Source organism: Lutjanus erythropterus, chromosome 20, assembly GCF_056507025.1.
Source record: "Lutjanus erythropterus isolate fLutEry1 chromosome 20, fLutEry1.hap2, whole genome shotgun sequence".
Classification (NCBI taxonomy): Eukaryota; Metazoa; Chordata; class Actinopteri; order Lutjaniformes; family Lutjanidae; genus Lutjanus; species Lutjanus erythropterus.
This window is the reverse complement of record NC_139336.1, coordinates 30,579,562-30,596,331: the sequence shown is the minus strand read 5'-3', so window position 1 is coordinate 30,596,331 and position 16,770 is coordinate 30,579,562. Positions and strand designations below refer to the sequence as shown.

The window sequence follows — 16,770 nt, the reverse complement described above, 5'->3', positions numbered from 1 at the left end:
TGCCAAACGCTAAAAAAGGATGAATGTGCCATTAACATTATGCATTGTTCACACGTGTGTCCCATATGTTCAGCGAAGAATGGAAAAGCTGTCCAGTATCAGATCCGTTTAACGTATCTCATGAATGTAATGCTTACTTCCTCAGCAGAACGAGATTGGGGCCATTCATCACGCTGAGAGCAGAGCAGTGGGAATAGGTGTCTGTAATTCAGAATTGTCATGCAGCGCGCTACGGTTGAATTAAAGGACTTAAGGTTAGCCATTAGCGCTGCCCACCAGCTATTTGCTCTTTCTGCTCGGACAACTCTCCAAAGACACAAGAGCTGCTGGGAGGTGTGGGGGGGGTGGAGGGGGATGGGAGGATTTGCATTTCAGATAAATGCTTTCAGTCGGTTCTTCCGCGGTGATTCTGCGATGGCAGCACAATGAGAACAGGCCGAGCCTTACAGCCTGACATGTGTTCAAGAAACACAGAAACAACTTTATTGACTGGGATGTTGTTACTATAATTACCAGCTTGGCAGTGGTCACAAATGGAAAATACATTAAAAAACATTGGATTCTGACAATTGAGTAATTACTTCAATGGAATATATTAAATATTTAAAAGAACTGGCTAAAAGGGCACAAGTGTGGATGTGCATTTGTGCACTTATTTGAAAGCTCAGTCAAATATAATTAATAGCTTTAAACATTAGATTAAATTTGGTGGATTATATGTTTACATATTATCTTTGTGGTCTTTTACACCTGTATTTGGGCTTTATCCCTGAGCGTAGGCATATGACAGCAGCATAAAACACTAGGGGCTGACTATGTGTATATTCTCTGGGGGCAATTACAAATGGGAATTTTATGACACCATTAAGTAGAAGAGTGATGGTATTTCACTCACTCCTCTATATACTTGGCAGATTAAAAATACAAGGTAAGCAGGTTTAAAGAAATCAAAGACAAATGACAAAAACTTAAGTATGCATGATAACTGCACATACATCTCCCTACACATTATATACTGCAGATAGATCACTCCTACAAATTAAAGTTCACACATTCTGAATGGCTGCCATTCGTTTTGCTAATTAGCCATTAGTGTCCTCAGCTTTAATCAGGGACCGAGCATAATCTATTGAGAACTCTGTCTCTTAATGATCTTGTCAAAATTAAGATGCCAGATGTTCGCACATGTCACACATTTCAGGGAAAAAAAGAGATGGTAAGTAAAAGCGGGAACAGTCAGCAATCAAGGATTTATACGTGGTCCCTCTGCGACCTTTGGAGTTAACAGAACGTGGCTGGGGAAACGCTCCAGACCGCAAAGACTGGGGAGAATCTTTTCAGTCACAAAAATATGGGTAATAAGGAAACAATATAAGGAAGATGTGTGCTGAGGCTTGCACAAAACAACACATAACTAAAAAAAGTATTTGAAACAGCACAGCTCTAAATCACTCTGACAGGTGCGGGGAAAAAAAATCAAATACTCTAAAAGCATATTTGACAGCCTAATCTAGTTTCGAGGTGGCAGAGATGCATGCCCTGCAGCTCCACTGCTGCTCAAATGGGTTAAATTAGGCACAACAGTTTTATTGCTGCAAGAGCAAAAAAAAAAAAAAAAAAAAACTTGTGAGGGTGCAAGACAGTCCCCAGTGAGAAATAAGAAGTCTCCACCCAGCTGTTTGTTCTTCATATTCATGTGAAATCGTACTTCATACTTAATCTTCACAGTTATTTCTTAGCTATGGGGAATGGTGTTGCTCAAAGGCAAAAAATAGATTTTGCTATTTAAGATAGATTTAGCTTGGCTTTTTGATTTTGATCCTCTTATTTTTATTGTGCAAATGGTTAACATCTGCAAACAAACGGCATATATGGATGGATAAAGACATTCCGCCTTGTTCTATGCCACACAGCCTTCACTGTCTAACCGGATGATTTTATCTTGAGCGCTCATCTTCACATCTCCGTGCAGTGAGAATCAAATCTGCATTTATGTGCTCGGCAAATCCATTTGAGTCCTTTCTACACTATGGAGACTGACTGCAGGCCTATTTACAGGCAATGTTGTCTCTATTTCTCCTCCACCTTTCTTTAGCGGTGACAATACAACAGATGAGAGTGGAGGATAGCTTTGTCCTGCAGCTCTGCAAGACTCTGCTGTTTTCAGCTCAGCTTGATCGCCGAAGGCAGTTAAGAGCTGCTGTTATTATCTCTGGAAGGTGTAAGCTAGGGGGGAATCATGTGTTTCGTCATGTGTGTTTGCATGTGTCCATGTGCGTATCTGTCTGCGGCTAATCTTCTGTACAACTGAACACATCAGCTTAATTTTTTTTCTGTCAGACCTGGACAATAAAACAATAATATGTTTCAGCCACAGGCACTTCAAGAAAATTGTTCAATAAAATGTTCAATAGTTTCACTTAAATGCACACCCTTGCTCATAAACAGCCCAGCATATCCCTTGATAATGGAGTGTGCGACGACTGACACACAAACAGTCAATCATTTGCCAGGTGTGTTGTTCAGTTGCACCATTGACGTGTGATGCAGAAACACAAACAGCGCCAAGCGAGAAAAGGAGTGCAGATGGTGAGGAAATAAAACTTTAAAGCTAAAGGAATAATAATCTCGTTAGCTCGTTCGTGCTGCAGCTTCTTTTCTCCTCGTCTTTATTAAAAATAGGTCATTAAAATTCATCAATATCAACTGAAATGAAACATTTTATCATGATATATTTTTCTATATTGCCAAGCTCTATTCTCCGTGCACATTTATGACTGTGCGCTCAAGGACCTGATTCACAAGTTTTGAAAAAAAAAATTATTTTATTGACTTTTCTATTTTATCGGCTGGTAGGGGCTACAAATGATCTACAGCTTCTTCAGTTTTGAGGAGCAAATTTTAAGCAAGCAATTTTAAGATATGTGTTCATGACATAGCAAAATGCCTCTCCTGCAATCAGCTTTGCTAAAAATGATTACCAATTCAGGCCACATTGTGACCAAAAACTGGTCTGACTCACTGGATATAGACTGTGGGTATAAACCTGCCCACAATCTGTCACCGGTTTCAGGCAGCATCCGCCGTATTTTCACAGGAAACAACAACCTCCAAGCAAGCAACCTACATACAGCAAAATGGTTTGCACCTGGTCACTAGCAGCTAGAAGCTGTTACCTTTTCTTTTGTGGGGATTTAGCCATTTTAACGCCAGGGCTCGCCTCCCGCAGAGCAACTATTCCACCAAAACTAGTTCCCCCAACCCTATTTTATATTTGTACTGTCACTGCATCCTGGACTTAGTGCTGCCTGAGACCATGGTGATTAGTTTAAACTGATCCGAGCGTTATTTTTCCCCAGAGCAGAATGCACTGTGAACGCTGTACTCCAAAACTGACATAGAGAAGTTTGGTCTCATCTTGAACCGGACCGTCTGCAAATTAATGACACAGCTGATCTGTTATGATCCACTAAATGTAGGTGTCTTCCTCAAGCTCAGGTCCTGGGAGTTTGAGGGTTCTGCGCAGTATCTTAGCTGTTCCTAGGATTGGTCTCTTCTGGACAGCGACCTCCGATGGTGTGTGTGTGTGTGGGTGTGTGTGTATATATATATGTACACGTATGTGTGTGTGTATATGTATACAAAAGCAGCTCCTTTCATATTTCACTGAAGGTTATTACATAAACAGCCACAATATGCAGCACTTTATTTTAACAGGTGAGCAATAAATATTTTTTGCTGCTCTTCGTATCTCAATCTCGCCACAAAGAAAAAAAAGATATTATCCGTATTTCATGTCAAAAACCAGCCAACCTATGTTTATTAAATTACTAGAAGGGAGAGGAAATTGAAATGCTAATCTTTCTCTGGGAATCTGACCTGTTAGTTGGGAATGATTTAATATCTATCTTAATCCATTTAGTGTTTGCTTGGGTTTGGAACCGAGCCCGGGTGAATTGAATTGAAAATGATTCCAATTTAAGAACGTATTTTGTCAAATAATACATGAAATATTGGAGCCACTTTGAGGGTGAATGTTCCCTTAAACTGGCTGATTATGACGCATTTATGATATAAAACTAAAACACTGCTTCAGTTTTTCACCCATTCTGTCTTAGATAACCAGTGAATGTGCACATCAGATTAGATAATATTAATATACTGAATGTGCAAAATGATGTGTGTTTGAGTTTTACTGTTATGCTGCAAATACTTGCTAATATTTCCCCTCTTAAGGCCTTACTGAGCTGTATGCCATTGCACACAGATTGAACCTCTACCCTTGGCTGCAGCAGTGTTATTTGGATCTCTGTGGTACACTAAATGACACACTTGATCCGGCATTTAACCAACAGTGCAGACTGTAAGGATGAAAGAATTATTACAATTTGCTTTAAACCATAAAGCGTTGAAATTGAATGGTAATGCGGTAAACTGAGCTGCGCTGTGCGGTGCAGCGGAGCAGTGGGAGTCATGATGCTCAGTTGTCGGGAACACGGGACTGTGGGGACGTACAGAGGATGGTGGGGAGAGGGATTAGGGGATGAGGGCTTGCACAAAACTTTTTGTTTGGGTGGAGTTGCCATTTTCCCTCCCTGCTGACTCTTTATGCAAACCAGGGGCAACCAAGCGGAAATCTGGCTCCACACTGACAACTCATCATTTAATTCCTGACTTTTCAAGTGTGCCACACATTTTAATAAACTCTTGCATACTGGGAGAGTATACAAGTGCCTTAAAATGAGATTTGAGACAACAGTCTCTGTCTTCTCTGAACTGTTATAAACTACTGGAGTTTGACGGGCTGTAATTAAACTTTTGGATGGTGGTTGAAGGTAAAAAATACATCTTTGCCAACCCTGCATCCAAACAACTTTACCAGGGATGTCCCAAAAGGGACATCAACTGATGAAAGATATGCCACTAATATCCTACCATCTGCTCAGCCTGTGAGTACTTCCATTAGGAAGACAGATACTGTAGCTGGATACAACAACATGCCATAAAGAAAAACATTACACCATTTCCTAAAAGCACAGAAACCACAGTCTGCTGCAGTTGTCAAGCTTAAACTTTAAAAATGACAAGCTACGAGGAAAATCCATGTTTACAGAGTTTTGAACTTCAGCGAGCAGCCCCGGGAGAGTTCACCGAGTGCATCAGTAATACCCCTTTTCTCACACAAACACAGCGGATGACACGGCACATTGACCACAGGTTCAACGAGAATTTGACCATTCATTCCACACCACTGCGTAAATGCTAGATTGTTGCTGCTCACACAGCTCACATCTGCCCAATGAAGTTCTCTGCACTTCTCTGCTGTTGGCTGCGACGTAATTAAACGAGAACCCTGAGTTTCTGTTTTTACATTCAGCGTGAGACAAACAGCGCGGATGCTTTGGCGTGACTATACAGAATTTCTTGTCTTTTCCACCATATGAACAGCGGGTGCAACTTAAATCCAGCCACAATCTTTTTGATGAAGAGAGAGTCATTACTGGAACGATATGACTCGCTCATTACACAAATTAGAAACATATCTGGCCCTTAAGAGACAGTACACAGTGGCAGACTATCTAACCACAGTAACTGATACAAGCCTGAGAAAAAAAACATTGATGATTTACAGACTGAGTGACCGCAGTCTGACAACAGAGAAGGACAGACACAGGCAGACCTGGCAGCCCAGAGATGAAGGAGCCGTACACAGAATTACACCTTTTTAACACCATATTAAAAAAAAAAAAAACTACATGAATATCAGAAAGGAATTCTTTCCAGAATTTGAAAAATGTTGCTCCAAATTCCAAACGTTAACAGAAAAAGAGAAAATACCATTTGGTTTGACCATTTTTTTTAAAAGAAGTATGGGTCTGAAAATATTCCCAATTGTTGAACCATCCATTGCTCATTTGATAGGGACAGATACAATATACAGAGAAAATTATCAGTTATTAAAAGCAATTATCTAATGCAATGCATCATAGCAGTTTTAGCTGCTGCTGATTTCCAGTGTTCGTCCTTTGAAGGGCCTTTAAAGTAACGTACACGAAGCATCAAACAGAAGCTGCAAAGTGACTAATAGCTTGCAGATGGAAAGCTCCACGCTGTCAATGTACAAAGATGGTTATTTGACTTTATAGATATGCACGTATGGAACACTGGGCCTACCAACGTGTATCAGGCGAAAACAGAGAATATAAACAAGCTTCCATTATAATTAAATCCTTGATCTAATTGTTCTCTATGTCAATTATGGAGGGATTTGGGGGAAGAGGGGAGGGTGGGTCAGAAGTTATTTTGTTTTTGTTGTTGTCTTTCTTTCTTTTCTTGTGGTTGCTTGCCAGTTTATTTACATATTTACCTTCTATAATTATATTCAAATACCGATAATTGATCAACATGACACATATTCAAAAACAACAGAGTATCACATTATGTTGACCATATAAAACTGCAGACTGCAGACTGCAGACTCACTGGCCACTTTATTAGGTTCACCTGTTCAACTGCACTTTAACACAAATATCTCATCAGCCAATCACATGGCAGCAACTCAGGGCATTTAGGCATGTAGACGTGGTCAAGACGACCTGTTGAAGTTCAGACCGAGCATCAGAGCGGGGAAGATGATTGATGGTCTGAGTTTTTCAGGAACTGCTGATTTTCTTCTTCTTCTATTTTCCACACACACACAACCATCTCTAGGGTTTACAGAGGATGGTCCGAAAAAAGAGAAAATATCCGGTGAGCTGCAGTTCTCTGGGCGAAATAGCCTTGTTGATGCCAGAGGTCAGACTGGTTTGAGATGATAGAAAGGGGGTCTAACCTGTAAAGTGTACCTAATAAAGTGGCCGGTGGTTGCATATACTTTTACCTACAAATATACACAGCATACACATACGTGCACACCATAAATATTTTGGTTTCATCAAATGTTAGACAGTCCCTAATTAATCTCTAAATGTGTACAAATGGAATATAACACTTCTACAGTTTTTTCTAACATTTCTAACATTCAACATAAAATTTCAGGTGCAGGTCCAACATAAGACCTGGATATCTGACCTCAGAAACTAGACTGATTTGCTGACAGTTGCTCATAATGTCTTGTACATTGATTTGATGTGGGCCGTCATCCAGAAGAAAAACAAATGGACATGAAGAGTGTTTGACAACTGATCAGAAACCACGGTAGCTGTTTTTCCATAAGCATACATGGCTGCATCATCCGTGTACACCACCGTGTATACCAGCCCATTTCCATGATTCAGGAAGTTAATTTATGTGCAGACCAAAGAGTATCGGTCCTGACACTGATCCCTGTGGAATTCCTGTTTTAGTTTTTTTTTGTTGTTGATCATGACACATTGTTCACGGTTCAGAAGATACGATTCAAACCAGAACTTGGTCTTTTTAGACAAACTTTTCTTGGCAAGTTTAAAGATGAGTATTCTATGATATACAGTATCAAAAGCTTTTTAAGATCTTTCCAAAAGGGAACAATTTGTACTTTCTGAAGAATTTTGGTCTAAAATCAAATCATAATGGGTGCAGATGATTATTGGTTTCTAGGTAGTTCATCAGTTGCATTGCCGCAACCTTTTCCAAAACCTTCAAAAAGACAGGAAGGATGCTGATGGGCTGATAATTACTCACTTGATCAGGCTCTACTTGAAAAGCTGCCTCATTACCTCTGCTCTCTGTCATGCAATTACAGTATAATGTCAGTTCATGGAACTTTTGCTTTTAACACAGCAGTACCACATGTTTCAAAACGCCCAGTACAAATGGAGAGTGTAATGAAAAAAAAATCTAAATCATTTCTGCTACTCCAGCATGATGTGAGAGACATGAACACATTATTATCTGACATTCTAACTTGTAATTGCTGATTTATCTACTGTGTACGTAACACGCACGCTCGAACTGTGTTCCCATGTGGAAAAGATACAGATACATTTTATTAAATGTTTTAATCTCTTTTCTGAAATTTGTAATACAGATATAAGATCCTTAGTAAATGTGTGTAACATGAAATTTGAATAATTTCAGAACTATAAAGTACCATATATGAGAGTAAATCCACATAATAGATATGTCTAATAACAAACTTATAAGCTATGAGTTGCAGAAAACATATATATAATATTATAATAAACAGAATATATAAAAGGATATGTCTGTCTAAACATGTCTGCGCTCACCATGTTTCAAGGCTGAGTCCTTTCTGCTGTGGTCCGGGTTTGTTTCCAGCCTGCGGCCCTTTGCTACCTCACTTATAGAAAACATACATAATTTATCATGATTCTTATTTAAAGGAGAATCCTGTGATTTATTTACTGCAATAAATCATAAAAAGACCATGATATGTCACCAGAGATTAAGGAAACGCTACAACTGTGATGTCCTTCTTCTTTTCTGATGCATAATTTGCGTTATTCTTTGCCCATTTCACATTAATTGGTTACAAATAACGCTGACTGTGTCTGTTTGTGAACGGTAAGAAATCATTAAACTAATGGATTCTGGCAGGCAGAACGCAGGCAGTCGAGAACTCATCATCGTTTGTTTTTGTTTGCACTCATCTTGCACTCCTGCAGCCTGCCTGAGCTTCCTCGGGTCTGAGGAGCGTAGGTGGGGGGAAACAAGATGCTTCAACCAATGAGCTTCATGAGAGAACGTTTTTGCATTCTTAAATTTCTCTTAATTTTGCTTGTACATGCCATGTCAGATTCAGCAAACACTTGTAAATTCAGAGGACCGTGTAACGCACGAGACTTGTAAATTAGCACAATTAGCCCTTCAACAATACCATATAAGGCTGTGCTTCCTGTCCAACATGACAGGAGGTGTTCATTCATGAAAACGGCATCAAAGAGTAAAAACAAGAACATTACACAGTCTGGAGATCGAAGTCCTGCTGTCAGAGATGCAAAAAGGAAAATCTGTCATTTTAACAGCAGCAGCTGGAACTGCTAGAACAAAAAAATGGGAAAAAAGAGGGCAGTTAATATCGTGTTACCTGACAGTCAGACTACCACTGAAGTAAAGAAGAGCTCAATATGAAAGCGACCTAAAAAAAAAAAAAAACATGTCTCGTCACAGCAAGGACAATGACGACTGCAACAGGAGAAGAGGTCCAAGGTGAAGTGTCCATCACAAAGACATAGGACAGAATGAGGATCATTGTCGTCAATGCTGCACTGGGATTATAGCAGTTATAAAGGAGGATATTCGCCTGTACAGTGACTCCATAAACCTGCATGAGAAGATATAGGCTTTTCATTATAATTTGAAATGAATTCAAACAACGTCCACATAATTATGAAGTGTAATTTAGTTTTCAAACTCAAAGTGTCTTAAAAAAAACACAGACATTAGAGAAAAGCAGACTAACTGCACAAGACTCCCACGACAGGTCTGGACCGCTCGGAAACTGTGTTTATATTTGGCGAATGCCACGAGTTCTCCTACACACGATTTGGGAACCAAATCTGTTCGCATGAGTTGTTCTTGAATGAGGGAAAACAGGGATTCAACCGACTGAAGCACTCATTTTTTGATGTGCAATTTTTACATATTGCTCCTTAAATTCTTAGAATTATGCTGCATGTGAAAAATGCAGAAGTTGCCATTTGCATTTGTGAATTATAGTAAAATATACATATACATTTAAAACATAAACATTAAGTATTGAAAGCAATGGAAGGTTTTTACCTATTTCTCTTCCACATGGGTTTATCTATGCTGCATATTTTAAAGATCATGATCTCATTGAGACTTCCTGTTTGAATAAAGGAATAACTATCTAAATAAATAAGTTATTCCCTGCTCTCTTCCTTCTTTAAGCAATCTCTGGCGCTGAAACCTTTCAGTAACCACCATCTATTCCACACAGTGGGGGGAAAAAAGTAAGCGTGATCCCAGAGACAGCAGAGACGCAAACAGCAAAACAATGCACAAGTTTCGCCGAACACATTGCAATGTACAACACGGGCAACTGGTGTCTGATGAGCCACAATGAAAAAGGAAGGAACCCGGCACAAAAACATTACCTGTCTAAAATTGCTAACCTGAATTTACAGCAGCTGTTGTTATAAGCTGAGGTTAGCGAGCAAAGAATAAACCACCTGTCATCCTCTCTGGCTCAGCAGCAGCGGCGGCAGCAGAAAGGGAACACAGGCAAAAAGAAAAAAAAGAGGAAAAAAGCAGTGTCTCCAAAACTTCAGCAGCGGCTCTGACTAGAATTAAATTCTTTGGAAATGCATTTCAACTGTCTTAAGAGCAGCAGACAGCCTTGAGGGACTGACTCTGATAATGGATTTTAAGCCCTCCGTGTGGCATGTCGCCGCTCTGTGTTAGCACCCACTCTGACAAGGGTGGTTAAAATAACACCGACCCAAAGGAGTCAGAAAGAAAATAATACCACTGTGTCTGTGATCCTCCGAGTTAATCTTTGAAGACTAGAAGGCTTTGTCAGTCTCTTTGTCTGCGTATTAATCAGCTGCACACAGAGGCGTGAGACTGCTCTGAATCATTTTCACTAATATTTAATACAACACTTATACTTTAAATATGAGTTGAAGCTAAATCTTTCCAAGCTGACTGTACCCTTAGGTGAGGTCCAGAGGAAAAAAGACGCTTCAATAAGACATGACTGTGTATGTATTCTCCTTGCTTCTCTGTCCTTTTTTTTTTTTAAATCTTTATTTAAGGTGCTAATTCCTGGCAGTTCTTTGATATTCTGCCTGCACTAATGGTGAGCCGTGGGAGAAAGACAATATGTTGTGGCTGCGTGTTCGCTTATGCATGTGTGTGAAAAGTCTTTATGAATTACGCCACGATTTTGTCAAGGGGCTTGATGTGGAATAGAGTTTGACAAACAGTCCAAAGGCTTATTAGAACATACTCATTCATATTTTACACACACTGTCCTCTACTTTCCACCTCTGGGTCTAATAGGGATTCATCTGTGTATAGTTTAGTGTGGGAAACTGCCTGTTCAATTTTCTTCAGCTCCATATGGGATGCAAATGCTACTACCACTGTGACAATACATAAAACATGGCTGGAACCACTGTTACAGATGTCATTATGAATTATTTTACTGACATCAGCAGTGGTGGACTGTCTGAAGGGCAGAGGCACCAGATGTAGGCCAGAACCAGCGTGCTGAAAGTCCTGATGCATTTAAGGGATAGTTCGCCCAAAAATGAAAATTCAGTCATGATCTACTGACACTCGTGCAGATCAAGGGTCGGGTTTATTTTGTTAGTCCGCAAAACACTGGTGGAGTGACACAAGTAAACAGTGCTGCAGAATCTCCCAGACAATGGAAGTGAATAGTGACCAGTTTTCCTTTAATGGTGAAACAGTTGCAATTCCTGGTTGAGACTGTGTATAAAAAAACTGTTTTATTATGTGACTTAAAGTACTTCAACTACTACACTTCTGTATTGTAACCGCATAGTGAACTACTGACGGATTATTCAACCATTTAGAGGCCAACTGATTTTCTAGGAAAAATGCACCTTACTGTGTTTTTTCCACTGGAAGGATGTTATGAATCTCTTATGAAATGTGTAAGTAGCATATATGACAGATACAAGATTCTTACTAAATTTAATAATATGTATTTATAATAGTAATTTAATAATAGTAAAATGAAACTTGAATAATTGTGGAACTGCAAAGTACAATATATGAGAGTAAAACCATTAGTGAAGCAAAAATATTGTAAGAATTGCACAAAAACCTTACAAGACATATGTAAGGTGTCATATAAAAATTAACACAAAACATATATATAATATTATATTGTGCAGAGTATAAAAATCAATACAATCATGCTGAAACTTTCACTCCAGAGGGAAATCCATGATGTTTTCTCCACTGGAAGGCACCCTAGAGGGCACTTGATCATTTTTTGGATATCATCTATTTCATACTATCATAAGCACGTACATTAGCAGACTGAATTTGTATTTACAGTGACACAGCAAAGCCCTATGTGTAAAATTTGTAGTTTAAATAATGCAAACTTATTATAAAATGGAGGACATTAGGTACCACTAATTTAGATGATAGCACAAAAAGTGAATATTGAAACTATTAACGACGTTAAACCAAAATGAACTAAATACATTTATTAATTTCAATGTCACATTTAGAGGAAAATGAAATACTGCCACTTATGAAAGTAATTTATATTTGGAGACACAAGCCAAAGCATATAAAATGTCACCAAACAGACTGAAAAGGGCACGAGATGCATGAAATGCATGGATTCAGTAGAAGTCATATTTAATTGCGGTATGCAGAGAGTGACAGTGCACCCTCACCATTCATGCATATTTTTCATAAATTATCTATACTGTGGATGCTCGCGTGGCAGAGCTGAAGAACACCAAACAACTGCAAAGACCTAGGGTTATTATTTATAACATATTATCATATCATCAGTAACAAAATGATGAACATTGTACTGTCAACAAGTTCGGGGCAAAAGGCAATTACCAGTATATGTAGAGGAAAACACGTCTTAAGACATAAAAAACAGCCACGAGCTACTAAATATGGCGAGGGTGGAAATTGTCTTGCTTCTGATGAATGATGGGGAATATGACTCAGGTTTATTAATATGGAGTAGTCACCATGGTAACACAGCAGGAGGTAAATCGTGGAGGATGAGTTGCGGAGGGCAGAATAACTTCATCTATATATATGTATAAAGAAAGATTAAAAAGGGTCTTGCTGAAAACATCACAAGCACCAGGTAGGTATTTATTTTATTCTCTTACGTCTGTCAGTCATTATCGCTTGTGTCAAAAATGTTATTCACCATTTGTGATCAGTGTCAGACGGTAAGTAGAGATTTTTCACAGGGCAGAAACAATCCTTTCTTTATTTCCTGGAAGATAAGGAAACGGAGAAGAAAAACTAGGAAACTGCAGTATCAGTGTTTGTCTTTGGTCAACACAAACAACGAAAAGACCGGTGGATTTATGGCCCCGTCCGAGCTCTTAATGACTCGCCAAACCGTCCTCCAGCAATTGAGATGGCTCATCAATTTAATTACTTTACAACCCAGGCCCGCCCCACGCTGTCAAAAGCCTGGCACTGGAAGTTTCCAGTCACCCCGTGCTTGTAAATATGCCAGAAGAAAACCTCTTTTGCACTGCAGTTTACAATAGTACATCTAAAATCAGACTCGGGTTTATGAATCAAAGAGGGGCGTAAAAAAATCTATTGAATATATAATCCTCGATACAATTTCTACAGATAATAGTAGTATCCAAAGAAGCATATCACAAATAGTAGCACTGCTACTACTTTGCTGGCGTTCACTGGACCAGTTCTTATATTGATCCATGCTATATAGTGAAAAACAGCCACATCATAGTCATTACAGTGATACACCTCACGTTGTTTATCTTTTTCAAAAGGCAATTTCTCTGTATTCCCTCAATTCCAAAAGGGTAAGTTGTTACTGTAAACTCACATATACTCTAACCAGCCTAAAGCAGACAGTGTAGTACTGTCAGAAGTTAAATCTGTGTATAGTGACTGTGCGAGCCATAACTGCTTCTAACCACAGGCCCCATAGCATCTATATGTACACTAAAGAGCATATAGTAATGCCAATGCATGCTAATTATGGTTGTAAACAGCACATAAAATATTATAGATTGCTTGGAAATATTACAAAAGCCACGCTACAGAGCAGCTGGCATACAAATTTAATGAGTGACATTATCTTGGGAAAGACACATTAAAAAGAGGTGATTATGTAAATGAAGGAATTTTAAAATATACAGTATACCATGTTTCACTTCAATGCTCAATCAGTCTTTCAGCTGCAAAGTTCTGCAACAACTTCTGAGCAGCAGAGTTATTGTACGTCTTATTTTTTTGAAAACTGTTTTGAGAAAGTTTTCCATCGCGCCCCAAAAAACACGACGGTGAATTTATCAGGAGTGCAGTCGTAGCACGAGCGCACGGAGCGTGACGAGCTTGAATGATGGCATGGCCGTGCATCTGAGCGTCGAGCCGGACGAAAGGCGTCGCCGGAGCGGCTCTAGTCTCCTGCCCCCTCTGAAATCGGTTGTCAGCACCCACTGAGGTCTGATAGCTAGTTAGCTGCGGCTCAGCGTCAGTTCAGCTGACAGTCTGGATGATAAGTGCAACTACGAGGCCTTTTATCTGGTCTATCACCGGCAAGCACATCTCTCACACAGACACACACACACACACACACACACACACACACACACACACACACACACACACACACACACACACACACATGGCCCCTTCCTTCCAGTGTCAGTGTATTTACTGTACGCTGCAATATACCCAATAGGCAGTTTGATGGAGAATGAGGCGGGTGCCATCCACCTTGTTTGCAAAATGACAAAAGTCGATCCCCCTTGTTAACCTGCCATCCCCCGCCTCCATCCCCTAGAGGTTTTTAAATATGTTAGTCCAGTCTGCCTGACTTATTGATCCTCTACCTCAGGGGGTCTCAGCCTCTTGTAACCTAAGGCCCACTTCTGATTGTTAAGAAATTTCCAGGACCTCCCTCCAGAGTAAATGAGGAAAAAAAAACATAACATTAAAAAAAGAGGAAAAACAACCTGGGCTGCGACCTCCACTTATACCTCTTTACTTTCTACTCATTTTGCTGCGCTCGAGATTCTTTACCAACCCAAATGATTGGTGCTCGACGTCCTGGGAATGAGGCTCAGCAATCAACTGTTTTTCTGGTGTGTTTACAAGCAGCAACTGACACATCCTTCTGATTCTACCTTTAATGTATTCAGGTTCATGTTTCCTCACCAGATGTTTCTGTTTCAAAAACCGATCTGTTTCGTGTCACTGCATCCGAGTGAACATATAGCTAGTCTCTACCTCTACGACGTGTTGTGACTGTCATGCTGACATGCAAATGTAACTGATCATTGAAATGATTGATGGCATGATGATGATTATAATGGCACTTTCATGGCACTTAGGTGAATTCTTGAGCACATTTAGATATGAATAATGACTAGCTTTTTTTAAATTTCCAAAAAATGTATTTTCAGTCGAACCATTCGGCTGCAACACTGTGTCTGTGGCCCACGAGATGGCGCTCTGAGACCCACCAGCGGGTCGCAGCCTGGCTGAGAAAGGCTGCTTCATCTGACTGAGGTTTGTTGATAATAATTGGTTTCAGATGGGCGAGGGTTGCGACAACTGTCACATTTAAAAACTGTGATTTTTATGTCATATTAATTATGCACATATGGTGTAAATAATCCAGCGCTTCTTAAACATACTCTATGGCCTTAAATCACTGCTGTTTCTTTTTATTCTCACATCTCCCTCACCCAGTGCTGCCCTCCACACACACACACACCTTTCACTATCCATTAAGTGTAATTGCACTCTGTGTGGTTTTGTACAGTTATGGTTACAGGCTCTCTCTCCACCTCCCTGCACTATTTTGAGTGCAATTGATTTGCTAAAAACAAAGTAAAAGATAAATTTGACTGATACCATTGCTTTTATTTTTTTTAATAGATATTGCAATAATATTATTATTGCAAATTCCTATGGCCACGATAATCATGTGGTGAGAATCTGATATGGCAGCAACCCTAGTTTCAGTTGTGTCTGAAATCCCTATAACTGTAGCTGTGTATTAATATATCCATGGCGCTGTCTGTGGTGCTGAAGCAGCAGACATTTTAAATTTTGCCTTTTCTCTCAGCTTTGCTGCCAGTTTTACCCTAGCTCTATAATATTCTCTAAACTCTATATAAATACTCCATTTAATACTAGGTTGTTGCCTATATACTCTACAGAATAGTGTCACCTTCATGGTCAAAGTGAAGTTAGCAACATAACAGTGCTGCCAGGCATATTCCTATAATATTTTTATGATCTGTTGGTAGCATCTGTAAATGCTGCTTTCAACACACCTCCAGGTCCCAGTCACCTCTGTAACAAAATACTAAAGGAGAGACATGACTACAGATGTGGGTTTTACTAAAAGGTTAGGGTTAGAACCGTCCCTCTTATTAAAAATGAAGAAATGATTATACCTCACAACAAACCAGTCATTAAATGGTGAACATAAATGACTCATAAACCCCTAACAAAGGTGAATTTAATGGCCATGGCTTCCACTTACCATGCAGCCGGACGAGTCTAACTGTCTGTCAGACACACACTTGAAGTTCTTCTTGCAGCCGCCATTGTCTTTGGAGCAGTCGCGGACGGGCCCAAAAGACGCCAGCAGGTCCTCTACTGTCTCAAAGTAAGTGGACATCATGGCCTCTTCCCTGGTATGGAAGAAAAAAATGTAAAAAAACAAACCAACAAACAAAAAAGCAGAAGAAAATACAGACGCCTCGGCATATGTTTTTTTTTTCAGTTTAAATAAGGACAAAGCAGTACAAGAAATGACAAGTGAAAAAGAACACTTGAGCAGGTGAAAATAATCCCTCACCACCTGGAAAGCAATCTCTCATAACCTCTCTATTTTCAGCGCAATTAAGAAGCTATTCATCCTTGCACATAATGTGACAAAATGATGGTGGTTTGGTGGCTTTTACCCTTCTACCTGCAATTAATGACTACTTGTAATGTTTGCAACTCATGATTTTTAGTGAAAGGGTATGAAAGTCAGCTTAATGCCTAAAATATTAATAAAATGCAAATTCAGAAAATGAACACTAACAATAAAAGACTTGTTGTTGAATAGAGGAAAGTTTTTGT

General features: G+C 39.5%; 1 protein-coding gene across 2 annotated transcripts in view; it reads right to left on the bottom strand.

Annotated features, from left to right (window-relative positions):
• Positions 1 to 16,770, bottom strand: part of astn2 (astrotactin 2) — a 382,265-nt gene that overhangs the window by 126,786 nt on the left and 238,709 nt on the right. For both annotated transcript variants that reach the window (XM_084745505.1, XM_084745506.1), the window contains exon 11: positions 16,184 to 16,334. In XM_084745505.1, the coding sequence (XP_084601631.1) occupies positions 16,184 to 16,334 (151 nt within the window). The remainder of the gene's footprint in view (positions 1 to 16,183; positions 16,335 to 16,770) is intronic.